This window comes from Mycetomoellerius zeteki, unplaced genomic scaffold (genome assembly GCF_001594055.1).
Source record: "Mycetomoellerius zeteki isolate Tzet28-1 unplaced genomic scaffold, Tzet1.0 scaffold426, whole genome shotgun sequence".
In the NCBI taxonomy this organism is placed as follows: domain Eukaryota; kingdom Metazoa; phylum Arthropoda; class Insecta; order Hymenoptera; family Formicidae; genus Mycetomoellerius; species Mycetomoellerius zeteki.
In genome coordinates this window covers 452,727-467,810 of record NW_017257421.1, presented here as the reverse complement: position 1 = coordinate 467,810, position 15,084 = coordinate 452,727, and the positions used below count along the sequence as shown (strand labels likewise).

Here is a 15,084-nt window from a genome sequence, read left to right as displayed (position 1 = left end):
TTTCCCTCATCCCGCGATCGTCGGGCCGCGGCGTTCGTGTGTGATTCATTGGAGGATGGGAATCTAAATATAAAGATACCGCGCCGAGAAATAGGCCAGTCGCTCATAGGACGCGTTCGCCATTTCGGCCAGCGCGCCGGAACCACCGTCTTGTTTTCAGCTATTTTCAATCACGCGACGTGGCCTACTGGCCCGCTGGTGTGCACATCCTTTCGTGGAGACTGAGAATTTTTCTCTGTTAAATTGTTTGTATACGTATTATACTCCATCTACAATTAAAAAATATTCGATGATGATATTTTAGAGCTCGCCATAATAATCGAATATAATCCACAGAACTTCTCTCTCAACATTTAAGCTAATATTTTTAATATCCTTTTTTTTAAGAGCTTTAAAATTTTTTTATTTTGTCAAAAGCATCGTGACGATTTTTACATTAATTAACGTAAATGACGATTCTCTCATTCATTTTGATAGATCAATTATCTTTGCATCTCATCTAAAATCGCTTTTTCATCATGTATTGCTGCATGCTCGCTTTTTTAGTCTTTCAGCTCACTTGTTTACTGACAGTACATGTACATGTTACGAATATATTACAATAGGTATCTACGGCACAAGTGCACGTTTTGTTCAAACATTTTTACGCCAATCAATTCTCTTGCAGCGGGAACAAAAATATGTGGAAAACGGCGATATTAGACGTATTAGTCGATATTTGACAAAAGTCGTTTATCCATGCAACAATGTTAATTTTTATTGACACAATGCCAAAACGTGCGGACATCGCTCATCTATTACTATTAACTCACCGCGGTTATTTGTATTTCGTAAGTCTCGTGAACCTTTCGACGCGGTTACCGAAGCGCTTGTTTATTTTCTATTCTAACTTTAGCACGAAAGTTTAGCCACAGCGGGCGTTCCGTCGGGGCTAAATGTGCGAATTTAGGCATCCGTCTGTGGATACGAGTTATTTGTATTCATCGTTTCAATTGATACATCAATTCTTTTTTTTTTTTTATAAATTAGTGATGTATATTTAAAAATCTTACACTGAAGAATTCTTTTGTCGTTCAGTTCTGGCTTGCGATTTGCTAACAAGTTCACGGCGCGCTACTCGAAATTAATTTCATTGCTTTTTATTTTTTTTTTTTTGGTGGATATGGGTATGCTTTTTTAATCAAAGGATGCGCCTGCGATGCCATTGCGAAGAGAAGAGTCAGGAATGAAAGTGATCTGCTGCACGAGATCGACAAAGCTTTGAGAATCGGCAGGGGATTTCTACTTGGGCAAGGTGCGTTTGCAATTTTGCTTAATCATTGACAGCATGCGTTACATAATTTTGCAAAAAATATCATTAGTGAATGTTTTGTGACATCATTTGCAAAAAATATTGATACTGAAAAACTGAAATGTCTCGCAATTGTGGAATTAGGTCTGTTTTCTGTGGCTGTACTAGTATACACTTTTGAAACTTAAAGTGAAACAGGTATATATGTTTGACATTTGGCCAAAGCGAGAAAGAGAATTCTAGTGCAGTCTAATGTAGGAACAAAAATAAAAACTTATGATATGAAATTTTGAACGTCATTCATTTTACTTTAACGTTACTTTGTTTTAACGTCGGGTTGAAGATTGAGAGAATTCAGATCCATCTTCCAAGCAGACGTATACACACGTATATAGCTCGGCTTGTTGGCAGTGGATTCGTGATTTCGTATAGAGTAGCCTCGAACGAGAGTAGCCTCGTAGCGTCATCGACGTCGGCGTAGTGAGCGTCGCGCGGCGTGGCGTCGAGCCTCGTCGGTGCGGCGTCGCGACGCTTCAGTCGACTGGCACCTACCGTGCTACTTTCCCGTGTCTCGCCGAGAAGAGTGTCCCATTGAGATACGCAGTGCCGCGTCGAATAAAAAAGAAGTCATTGAAATCGTAAAGTGACGATGTTGGAGAAAAGTGAGTGATTATTTTGGAAAAAGTTGACGCATTATCGAAGGATAGCGAGGGACGAAGGCATGATGGGTGTTCATAAATTTCTTCAACAGGTAGTTCCGCGGTCGCGAGGAAGCTCGGAACTCGCATCTTTCCGAAGGAAATCTTCAGAAAAGGATTACGAGTATTTTTAAAATTATTGCCTTTCAAATTCGCGGGAAAATATAAAGACATTAAATTGGTAAAAATAAATAAAATAATCGACGCGGCTGGAATTAATTTTATGTTAAGATATATTGAAGGAACTTCATAAACAAGTAGAATAATTCGACAAATCCTGATTTTAATATTTGTAAGTTATACGATCAGTTTTCGAAATGCATTATGGCGGTGGTACACTCTATCGTGGAATAAGGCAGTCTACTTGGTTTTATTCTTCTCTTTGAGCTCGTTTCGCGGCATTCCATCAAGATTGCTTTTATATTAATGAATCGTGGCAGTTCCATCGTGAAAGTAACTTTGAAGAGCTCTCCAGACGATATTGAACGCGGAGTGTAATGTAAGCCTTACGTCGCGCAGTGTTGACTTGCGATAAGCATTAAGATATTCCGTGTTGATAATTAATGATTTAGATTGGAAAAAATTGTCACGGACGTACGAATTAATTACGATGAGAAATCGTGAGATACATGAAAAGAAATTTGTTCAAAAATTCGTCGTTAAAAATAATGCGATTTACGAAATAACGAAAACCCGAGACATTTTGTTTGACAAAATGTTGTTTAATGCTTTCAGAAAACGTTATGTTCGCCCCCACGTTTAAAGCCTCGTCGGCGAAATCAGGTAAACCTGCGCGAGGAATGTGTGAAGAAAACTAACAGTATAATTTCGTCGTGCATCTTGCATAATGACTGAAGATGCAATCTGAAATATTAATATCCAACGTTGCCCGTTCTCGAATAAAACTACAAGAATATTTGTCTATTAACATTTTTAATAAAACTTTCGGTAATTAATTAATTAACTTTTCGAATATACTGGAGCCAGTGTAATAAGTGGATGATGAACGACGCGATAAGAGAAATGGAATTGCCATCGGGAGAGTGTGCTTCTATTACGTTAACCAGCGTTCGTTCCGAAGACGTAATAAAATTAATTACGTGTAGGGTGCAGATCGTATTGTGTGGGGCCACGTGTGTTCTTAGCAACGAAATTGTAATTAAGTCTCTGCCATACGCGTGTGCGTATCCTCGTATATGTATTTCCCGAGTAATACGCGTAATCTCATTCAGCAATTTATCCAGGAAGGAAGGGGCATTAATTTCGGTTACCTGAGAACGTCGTCCTTACAGTATCGGTGTTTCGACTAATTACCGTTGCCACGGTTGTTAGTTGCGAATAGCGTGTGCATGTCGGTACACGATCCAAAAACGATGGCAATTCTATGTTTTTGACGTTTCGAACGCTGGATGCAGCTGGCGTCGCGACAGCGTTGATTAATCGCACGTACGTTGCAATTAGTGAAAATGTATAGCCGTTATTGTCGTACATAGGTTGTAACGTGTGTAACATCAATTATTGTATAGTAAGTGAAAATCAGCCGAAAAATGTTCACACAAATAAGCGAAGTCCGTATTCGTTTGAAGTCATTCTTGGTGCCTAATAATATTTTTATGTAAATCTTCCAATTTCCAGTTTGATTTAATTATCACATCTCTGGATAGAGAAACACATGAGAGATTATCTTTCACTGACCATATTGTTTCAGAGAAAATAAAGGACAAAGCTGAATATTTTAGGATTTTATTCCTAAATATTTCCAAACTAGTTTGTGACTGTAAGAAGTCTGTTTTAATTTCTGAAATTTTCGCGCAGTATACTTGAGATAACTTCTAAGTAAAGCACAAGTTATCATAATATCAAAATGATGTCAAAATAGCTGCAAATTTAATTGTTAAAAGTTTTCCCTTTTCAATTAATCACGACTCATTTTGATGTCATTTTGATATTATTGTGACTTTGTTGTTCTGTTTAGGCTAATATTGCTCTTGCACAAAACTAAAATTGTCGGTAGTTTTCATAAAAATTCGCTCATTAGTATATTATTACTTGGAATGTTAATTATAAAGGAATTTCCCGTAATATTATTAAAATAAAAGACAAAACTGAGTTTTGAAAAAATAAATAAATAAATAAATAAATAAAGGACCTGTGAAATAAAGGACCTTTACAACAATGGACGTATGGTCACTGCAGTTACTTCAACAGTCGTGCATGTTGACGATGTTTTGTTTGGGACAAAATTTGTAACGATATCAGATAACTCGATCAGAAAGCCCGGATGTTTATGTTTCTCCCAATTTCCTTACCTTCGTATCCGATTCCGGACTTTTGGTCAACCCGAATTCATGTATATCGAATTCAGGTTGTAACGTTTCGCTAACGTGCCGTGCGCAGAAAACGTGTCGCTCCAGAAAACGTGTCGCCGCGGTATTGTGTTCAGGTTGTTCTCGGCCAATTGCAATTATGCGTATCTCATAATACCTAACGCCGCCCACGCGAGCTTCTAATTTTACCAGCGTCCCAAATGAACTACCCCTGATTTCCTGTTGCCGCGCGACCGCGAGAGATATGACTCTGCAAATTGACCGAGAGGTTCAATTCCAACGGGCATATGTGCCTGATTCATTGTAGCGACGATGTATCTTTATCGTGCCTGTAACGTTGTCTCCCCTATCTGACATTCAAGCCGTCAATAACTTCGTTTATGTCACCGACGCGACGTTGCGACATAGCATTTATTCTTATTTGGACTGCGGTAACGAGTTAATAAAATCTTTGTTTATCGGCCGTTAAAAAATATTGCTCCGAGATTAGAAACGGCGTGCAAGTCTGTAAAAATACTCTTCCTGCAGCTTTATTTCTTTTCAGATTGTTGACGCGATTAATATAAACGATAGGATTATCAGATCGTTTACGTCAAAGAACCGTTTTTAAACGGATCGAATTAGTAATAGGCAGTGACGTGGCAAAATGAGGAAGTAGTAGGGAAAAAGATGATCCCTTATGTAATGCTCCCCTGTGAGCCAAGATTAGCATCGCGCCCGTATACATTTCATATGTTAGCTTTAGCGCCAATCTAACAAATCCATACAGCGTAGCTGTATACTTTGCAGGAGCAAAAACCTTTTGGCGAGTTTGTTTCTTTACTAGCAGTCTTTCTTTAATTGGCTCCTATATTAGGGGCTTTTGTATATTTAATTATAACACATAAATCTAAAAATGATAAAAGCTGGGTTCATTTGTAGGAAGTAATCGATCGGCTTGACCTTCTTTTTTAATAAGACTGTTGTTAGTTCGTCTGACGATAACCAAATTTGCCTGACAATGAGTGTTGATTAACAAAGGTCTCGTGGACACGCCGTATCAATTACATTCTTAAAAGTGAAATTTCGTTGCCAGGCGTTTGGTCGCCAGGACAAACGCCAGCTGAGAAGGCACCGAGTCCCCAACGAAGCAAAGAACCACAGAAGAACGAGCCGATCCCGCCGGTTTGGGTTCCCGCCAAAGCCGGCGCGAGCCCTGTCGCTGAGAGGAAGGAATTTCGTCCTGTGCCATTCGAGAGTCCTGTACTAAGCCGGAAGAGGCAGCCGAAGGAAGAAGTATGTCAGCCAATTATACCGAGACATTAGCTATTTATCTGGCGTAAAAATTAAATTCGTGATTGATTAAATCCTTTGTGGGCGTGCCCGTTTGGACACACCTTTCATTTTGCTGCTCGCTCGATTGTCATGAAACTCAATCTATAGGATAATTTGATAATGCTTTATTCGATCAAAAATAAATTTAAAATGGTAAATTCAATATAGTAGATATAATTTCAAAAAATAATCTGATTATTCTAAATATTCTCATAATAATAATAATAATAATTTGATAATGCTTTATTTGATTTTTAAGTAAAAACACAGATGGATATACATAATTTCAATAAATAATCTGATTATCACACATAAAACATGGTTTTAGAGAATTTTTAATTGTGAAGTAACATCATTTTGAGTTTCGCTTTATTCGAAGCTCATTAGTGCTATGCAAACAGTTAGAACTGATTTTCAAACTAACTTCCAAACTCTGATTATAAGCCCCATGATATACCAGATCCTCTTTCATTGGAAGTTACTCTTTTGAAATTCGAGATTTTCAGGTTACATTTAAACTCAGCGATACCAAGAATCTCCTAAAATCGAGTTTCGTGATAGTCTTGAATTTTAGAATTCTGAGGCCAGAATCGAATTCAGCGTCTTCGAAAACCCTTAGAAAACAAGACTTTCTTGTAAGTTTCTTTGCTAGAAAGCTTCCATCTTCAAAGGGTTAAGTTTGACGAACAAACTTGAGACAAAATCAAATCCGGAGAACTCTTTAGTAAAAACACAGTAATAAAAATTCCCTTTACAAAGGAAAAAACGGATAGCTGTAATATGTATGATCGCTTTATTCGAACCATCTTCTCGCATCGATGGTAAAAAGTTCAAGGATACACACTCTCACACGAGATTCTGTTCAAGGAGGCGCCTCCGCCCTGGCAAGGCGACGAGAAGAAAGAGAGCGGCATCTCGCGAATCGTGAATTCGCATTCGGCACCCTCCCAGGGGTTGAACACCCTCGCGTCTACGCCGCGATTGCCACGTGCCCAGAATCCGACCATCACATTGCTGCAGAAAGCGCGAGGTCAGCACCCATTATAAGAATCCTTCTGCTTATCGGAGGCGGAATGAATAAGGATTAAAGATTTGCGGAATTACATGTTTTTTTCTTTCGTTACACTAAACTACCATTGCAATTTTATTGTAGAAGGACAATTGCCGAAAGGCGCAGCTTACTTGGAGGAAAGCGATAATCGGCCAGTGAGCGACGAAAGACCGCTAATCTCTCCGGGAGAGATAAGTAAGTATCGATCAGCTAACTTCAGTCGAACGTTACAGCGTTATGATTATTATATTATGATTATTATATTATGGTTGATTAATTTTTATATGAAAGCCATCCGATACAAACGTACCAATATAAACGATTTTCGGAAATCCGTTTATGTTTCTTATTATTACTAACGCTCGTCGCTAACTAGCTGTGTCTAATTACATATGTGTCGACCTATTTTCTGATTGCGTACGCGAGTGCTAATGATTTATTGTGAAATTGAATCGTTCAGTCTACACGTTGAAGAAAGAATACGAGAGCGAGCCGGAAACGGAAAATGAACCGCCGAAGAAGATGGCCGATCTGGGCCCTCGAAAATTCGAGGGAATCGGACCGATGACTAGGGAAGGTATCCCTCTCGTGTTAAGATCGGTAGGTCGCTAATTATTAAGCAAACTAAAAGTATAAATTTTCCGATCGGTGCGATGAACGCTTGGCAAGCAGTTATGTAAGAAAGAAATGATTTATATCACAATTTTTAATCACGTTATAAACGAGTAATTATTTTACGTCGTGCGATGCACTTTCTTAGTACTCTCTCGATAAATTACTTCTAGGAAGTCAAGGAAAGCAATCAAGCGAAATGGTACAAGAAAATGTATGACTCGTTGCACCGCGCTGATAGAAACGGTAAGTTTTGTAATTACGGATGGTTATTAAATAAATAAAATTTCACGTGAGAGATACAAACAAATTATCCGCGTGTTTTTGTTATGTTGGACATACAATACTAAATTAATATCATCATTATTTACGGGATAAATAAGGAATTTAATATCATTCCGATAAATACGCGCGTTTGGAATAATAATATTAGTCGGTGAACGGGCAATTCGCATAATTCCATAATTTTGTTTCCAGATGACTACGTAACCATAAAATACAAATCAAGAAGAGGTGAATATGCAACTACCGCGCATGACTGCTGCGATGGTCGAATTGCGACATTTGCTACTAATATTACGCTGTGCGTGGGTGCGCTGCGTAACGCAGTCGCTCTAGCCATGATTTGTGTAACAACAGCGTAACTAATATCTGTAAAATAAAGCGGCGGAGAGATAATCTCCGGTTGTGTAGCAAAAATGTATCGTGGCAAGATACTGTGATATTTTCCGTATATTGGCAACTGATGTATGGCCTTCTGCGTAACGCAAGATAACAATTGTCGCTGTACATATACTCGCCGTTTAACAGCTACGCTAGTCGAGCGTGAAAAACAGTAATAAACAATTTGCGACAGATACATAAATGACTACCTTGCACCTACCTTATCTAACATCCGGCTGATAATTAACACCTGTCTCTCGCCGGCGGGACTCGTTCTCTAGATTAACATCGTGGTTAATTCGATTAATCGTTACCATTAATGTGTGTTTTAACTTATGAGAGATTGCTTGGTTTACACAGTCCGTATTGAACGTCTTAGAATTTGAAGATCCCGACGGTACGGGATTTCTCATCGAATATATCAAACCAAGTCGGGACAACTTCTCGAGTTGGCGTAAGTTCTTGGTTGTCGCGAGGGAACTTCTTGAGTTGATTTGAAGTTCTCACGTCCGATCTTTCGCGACTTTCGTCTTTTAGATTGTTTCATCGCGCTAAATCGATCTTCTTGCGGCAAAAATTTAATCTCAAATTCAATTTAAAAAACTCTACTTACAAAAAAAATCGATTAAAATTTAAATTGAACTGAGATTAGGTTTTAATTTCGATGCCGAAGATCTCTCGATGATTAATTCTCGAATAATGTGTATACTAATGTTACGTAACACGGTATGTGTGTATTGTGTGTGCGTATGTGTGTCGTAACTTGATATTTCTATTATAACGTCGTAGGAACTAAACCAAACGTAAACACCGAATTGTTTGCACTCTTAATTGAACGTTATTTGGTTACCGGTAGATTTTTTTTGCTGGAACTAAACGGGAACCCGCGAATAGGAATCCGGCTGCAAACAAAATGCGAAAAACGAAACATTCTTGTTTCAGGAGGGAGATATGGATACGGAAGCGGCAGCGGATATTTGAGTGAACCGGAACCGCGTGCATACTCGGATCGATCCGTTACTCTCGATAGCCGTCGACGACTGCGCAACAAAGAAAATGACTTCACCACGGCGACTATGCCCAGAAAGTAAGTGAGAATTTTGAAACTTTGGCTTGTTTCTCCCAGCAACTTGCGAGGATGCTTCGAACCGTTTAAATTTCCTTCATGTATCCTCGATTTTTATCTCTCGATCAAATTTTGTTGACAGATGGAACAGATCGTTTCTCAAACAACTGGCATGTAAAGTATAAAACTCTTTAAGAGATTTATCGATAACGGGACGCATTTTACATTCTGTTCTAGAAATGGGGCGCTGAAATACTCGACAGATATTTATAAGAACCAGCCTGGTCGCATCGAGGACTATGAACCAGGACACTCGTCGATCGCCGAGAAGGAAGCTAAAGAGGTACGGCGTATCGTTTTATCGTCCGTAACTCGAAAGTAGACAGACCTGCCTGTAATATAAATTAAAACGCACTTTCCCATAACATCGAAAAGATTCGGTCATACGACACCGTGTAGAAATTATTAGCTCGCCCGAAGAGTAACGGTTTATGGGACAATCGAATCTTCTAACGATGGCAATATTTCGCGTTGATAGCCTCCGTTAAGTAATCTTAATTAAGTACAATGTAGAAAAAGAAATATATATATATATATATGTATGTAAATATAATGCTAGTACTAATACTATGGATTACCATTTGAAAGATCTAGGTATGTATCACGCAAATTTTTAGAAAGTTCGATATTATAATATAGAATTTGACGTCGTAAAAATAATATGTAACATTTAGATGTCAATGGGCCAAATCCGAAAGGACAATCTCTGGTGGTCCGCTTGTTACAAACTATAGCTAGACGGACCCAGTCACGTTTCGGAGATTTATGAGATGTCCACCACATATGTGTGAGTTCATGTGCGGTTATTCTAAAACTTTGTACGTCCAACCTTTTGGCCCATTGGCACCTGAATGTTACATACTATTTTTACGTCAGACTCTGTATCTTAATGTCAAACTTTTCAAAATTCATGTGATATATATCTCTTCTTGTTAGATATAAGAGATAGATAAATGAAGAAGGCAAAATTTAGCTGACCACGGTTGACACTAATGTTGGAGTGCGCGCACGAACGCGAGCTTAAGATCGGCCATCTATCTCTCCGTCAGAGTGTCATATATCGTTATACATTGCGAAATTGATCGAACGTGCAGTATATCATTTTGTATCTGTGTGACATGAAGCCATATTTCGTGCGAGAGTGGCAGTAGAAATTCGTGTAGACATCTCGCTTCCTTTTTGTCATTTTCTTATCGCGACGAACGCGGCGCGATCGCGATTTCTCTGAAAGATTCCCAAGATTACCTGAACACACACCTGGAACATGATCGTTTGAAATGGCTTTGCTTCTAGCCAACTTACGACGCGCGGACAAGAAGGAAGGTAATCACGCCAATCGAACGTGTTAAAACGAGTTGCTTTTGCCGGCCAACTTATACGTTTCCTCCGTTTATTGAGAGCTTTTCTGTTTGGCGATCACGAGTTAATTGATTGCGAGCTCTTGCTCTATCCGCCCTCGTGGTGGTTATTGCGTTTCTTTAACATACACACAGCGCAAACACAGTTCTCAGTATACACCAAGCACGCACATATATTCAGAGCGCGCAGAGTCCCCCCGAGAGAGCAATTACTAAAAATAATGGTGATTACATACATAAATTTTTATTATTCCTCGAGTGGAGAGAATCGCATTCTTCAGGGTGCTCTGCGGCTCCATGTAGTACAACCCCATTGATTTTCACACAGCTTTTGTAGCGCTGCTTGTAGTTGATCCTATGTTTAAATTTTATGTCGACTTCCATCTAAAAAAAGACGTAACGAACTATATTAAATTTTTCTGCTTAATTCTGTTCAATTATTCAATTAATTAAATAATAGTAATTTTTATATTCAATTTAATGTATAATTTTATTATATATTTTAGTTGTAATTTATATAATTGTTAATTTATTTTAGAAAAATTAGTAATTTAGGTTTTCTCTTTGGTGTATTTATTTAGCGGTAGATTATCCAACGTCTTCTCTTATTTTAGATGGAAAATGGCAAGAATATCCGGATATTCGTTTATTCCCTTTTATTTGAATCTAAATGTTTCAGTAACCCTTTTAGATAGCGCCTAGTATAACACTGTGTTTAATTCTGTGATTCTAGTGGTGGGACGAGGTCATGGACATATTTGACGGGGTACGCCATTTTTATATTAATGCATAGTTAAATAAGAATTTTCTCCGTTTCTCTATTCCTTCTACTCTTTCCTCGGTCTATCTATTATTGGTACTCTTTCGCGTAGATAGTAAGACTGAATTAAAATTAACATTTTCCATTACTTCGGAATTAACCTGGTAGCTCATCGCCTTGAGGGATCTTGTAGAATTACTATGTTGCCATAAATCTTCTTTTCCTTCTCTCGTAGAATTTTGTCGTAAAATCAGAATTACGAATAGGAAGCTGCCATCTCTAAAATAAATTTCAATTTCCCTCGTGAACGATCGCGCGTCTTTAATGTGATTATTGCATTTCAAGATATGTATTTCTAATTTTTGTGTGGTTTACTCTATTTAGTAAAGTTAGTCAATAAAAACAACGATCAGCGATTTTTCTCGTGCAACTTATTATTAGCGTCAAACGTGATAACTAAAGGCGGCTTATTGCGTTCCGATAATCGATGTCTTTGCACCTGACCGGCCGCATGCAATTCTCTTGCCTCATGGGGATTTCCCCGATATTACTTAAAGTGCCATAGATCTTTCGATAATGATAATTAAATCGAAGGATTTATACGAAAAAATATTACTGGGTGCAAAGAAATTTATCGCGTTGGATACGTACGTCGCGTATACGGTGATCCATGTCTTGACTTATGCACAGTATGTCGTTTTACCAATTGCACCTAATGTCTTCCGTCTTGAACTCCTGTCCTATGAATCGTCGAATCGTCCCGGATCCCGATCATCGTCCGCTCGAGATGATCGTGACCAATGTCCCCGATGATCGTGTGTGTGCGTGTGCGTGCTCGTCAATGTTTTGCGTGTCGTGCCCGCTCGTATGCCATCCCACACCGCTATCCACCTCCCTCTGACGACAACAACGACGACGACGATGACAACCACGGATGACAGTGGCTGAACGAAAACGGACATCCTCAGCACGCTAGGATGGAGTCTCTGGGCGGTGGTGTCCGGCAGTCCCGCATCCTCAGCCTCTCCTACCGGCCGGAGGACAGTGTAAGGATACCGGCAATCAACAGCACGAAAAACTCCGAGTTCGTTGGCGGCATATGGCGGGCGCTTCCGGTGGCATCGGAAGGTACGACCGATCGGTCGATCGATCTATCCTGCAAGTCGCGCACGCACCGGTCCAGAACTCCGATCCAAGACCGGTCCAAGTCGTCTTTGATCCTACCGGTTGAGTCTACTGATCGGTCGAACGATCGTTCAACTGCTGCCGGTGACAATGCCAAAGACGGTCGCATCATCCGACCTCTGGAACGCGCCCCCGCTGCCGCTGATGCCTGCTATTGGCACGCCGCCGGCAGCATGCTGGATGGAAGATCCAAGAGCTTCGTGTTGCCGGATCGTTGTCCGGCGCGTCGATCGCATCCGGTCGGGATCGAGCGATCAGCAGGATCGCCGCTTCCGGCCGTCGCCGTGATCGTGCCGTGCTCGATCGGTAATAACAGCATCCAGCAGCAACAACAGCAGCAGAAACAGCAGCAGCAGCAGCAGCAGCAGCATCATCATCATCATCATGGTCATCACCATCATCATCCCGAGCATCAATATCATCATCAACATCGTCATCCTCAACAGTCACACCATCAAAACCAAGAACAGCAGCGACCGCCGCTCTCTTCTTCTTCTACTTCTTCTTCTTTTTCCAGCACTGATCATATCATGCTACCACCATCACCGACAACACCTTCCGTTATCACCATGCAAGCCGTTTCACGGGTTAGAACGGCTGCCACATCGTCGACAAGTAGAGTGCACGATGACGTTGTCCTCTATCTGTATATCTTTCTGCTGTCTCTTTCTCTATCTGGCTGTCGAGTCGTCTCTCACTTTCTTCCTTACATTTTTGTCATGATTCTGTATCTCTCTCTTCATTCTTTACAGCCTGTTTCACACATTTCTATCTATATCATTATACAACACTCTACTTGCCGAGAAGAAGTTAGGCCGGTATTTATAGTCGGTTCTTATATTTAAGACTGTCTTAAGTATAGCCTTAAGATGTCATCAAAGCCGTATTAACATCTTAAAATATTACTTAAGACGGTTTTGAATACATTGAAGAATGGACTATGAATACTGGTTTACAGCTGCGATTTTAGCGCTTTCTCTGTACACGTCGCGAGAAACAAATTTCAAAGACACTGGAAAATATTTTTTAACATGATTCTGTATTTCTCTTTTTATCCCTTATATGCCTGTTTCACACATCTCGATCTATTATACAATACTTTACTTGAGAAGAAATTAAAGACGTGTTTTTAGCGCTTTCTCTGTACACATTGCGAAACTCCGAAAACACTAGAAAATATTTTTTTTTTTAACACATCACTCAATGCGGCATGAACGAAATATTTTATTACAGAAGCGAATTACTGGTCGCTGAGCGGTATCAATTATTTTTAATTCTTAAGAATTAATAATTCATATGTTGACATAATTTCTTTTCTGATTTACAAAATCACTCACAAGTGTATTTGCATCACAAGTGGCTATTGTCGATCTCCTCGTATCTTGATCTCCTGCGTACTTGTTTCCTTCTCTTGTATCTTTCATCCCCTCCGAATTATGTCTCATTAGCTTAATCCCGCCTCGACGTTCCTCTTCAACCTGGCTTAGCATTACACGACTGCGGCATGATTTGCTCGATGTTCTGCTCGATGTGATTGCTCATCTCAATTGAAAACCACTCGTTCTCGAATCTCGAGTAATCGTATCTCTTGCGCCATGCGACGTTTTATGCCAAGTAGCGTATGCGTAGCATGTTTCGTAGATAATAAGTGGCGATCGAGGACCGTCGACATAACGGACGATAACAATAATGGCGTTTCCCTCTTTTCCAGCCTTTCGATCAGCGCAGCAACGCACGTGCCGCGGCCAAGCCGTACATAACTCAGTAAGTACAATGTCAATTCCTGATCCCTTTAATTCTGTGTAATGAATCGAGCTGTCATCCGACGGTGTCTTTCACCGGCGTTTCTCATTTGCGAAGTGCCCTCAAAGAGTCAGGCTACGAGAGCGACTCGACGCTGGTGTTCCGCCGACGAGAAGATATTAGTCCGCTCAGCCTTTTAGAGCAGAGACTGGCATACAAAACGGTGCAGAGCGGTGGTGACGTACCCCTCCATGGGCTTCGCAAGCCAGCCCCAGAACGTCCAAAGGGTGAGTAGCCCCGACCCTCGTGCTGTATGCGTTTTAATCTTCCTTTTGTTTCTTACTTTTTTTCATACGTCTTAATTTGCTACAGTCAGCACGCTGAACAACATCAGCCGTGTAACTCGAGTTTATTTTTGGCATGCGGGTGTGTGTTTTAAGGTTGCTTGCAATGTGTGTGCATTTTTATTAATTACCATTGTGTTTTGTCAATTATACGCATGCATCCCGAAACTTCGAGTGATGAGAGAAAGAAAATTGGTTTTACATTGTTAAAAGATTATAAAATGTTAGTATTATATTTTTATTGTTAGAGAAATTGTCATGATTGATTTATAAATATTTCGGATTATTTATGATGGGGGGATGTTAAAAAAAAAATATCCTCGATGTTTCGCAAAATTGAATGTGTCGACGAAAGTCGAGATGATTTTTTTCTCTCAGAATATTTCAACTCTCAGTGCTGATTTATGCTGAAAAACGCGCGGCATGACGTGTGAGTAGTGCTCTATTTGAAGCACACAGCTTTGTTACGTACGAATTTTCTTTATATGTGTAATCTCCCGTAGGTGGTTGCATCAACGTCAGTTAACACTAATCGCGATTAATTAGGCTGGAGGAGAGGCTGCCGTGGGACAACGGATCTGTCCAAGTTTGTGCGACCATTGTGGTACTTGG

At 39.9% G+C, this 15,084-nt stretch overlaps 1 protein-coding gene across 1 annotated transcript in view; it reads left to right on the top strand.

Annotated features, from left to right (window-relative positions):
• The window catches only part of LOC108726513 (uncharacterized), a 96,679-nt gene that overhangs the window by 56,612 nt on the left and 24,983 nt on the right, over positions 1-15,084 (top strand). Inside the window, 14 exon segments of the mRNA XM_018454126.1 lie at positions 1,187-1,294; positions 2,725-2,772; positions 5,392-5,591; positions 6,498-6,660; positions 6,784-6,876; positions 7,142-7,281; positions 7,467-7,539; positions 7,771-7,806; positions 8,899-9,043; positions 9,260-9,365; positions 11,174-11,206; positions 12,142-12,246; positions 14,097-14,149; positions 14,246-14,415. Coding sequence (XP_018309628.1) covers positions 1,187-1,294; positions 2,725-2,772; positions 5,392-5,591; positions 6,498-6,660; positions 6,784-6,876; positions 7,142-7,281; positions 7,467-7,539; positions 7,771-7,806; positions 8,899-9,043; positions 9,260-9,365; positions 11,174-11,206; positions 12,142-12,246; positions 14,097-14,149; positions 14,246-14,415 — 1,473 coding nt within the window.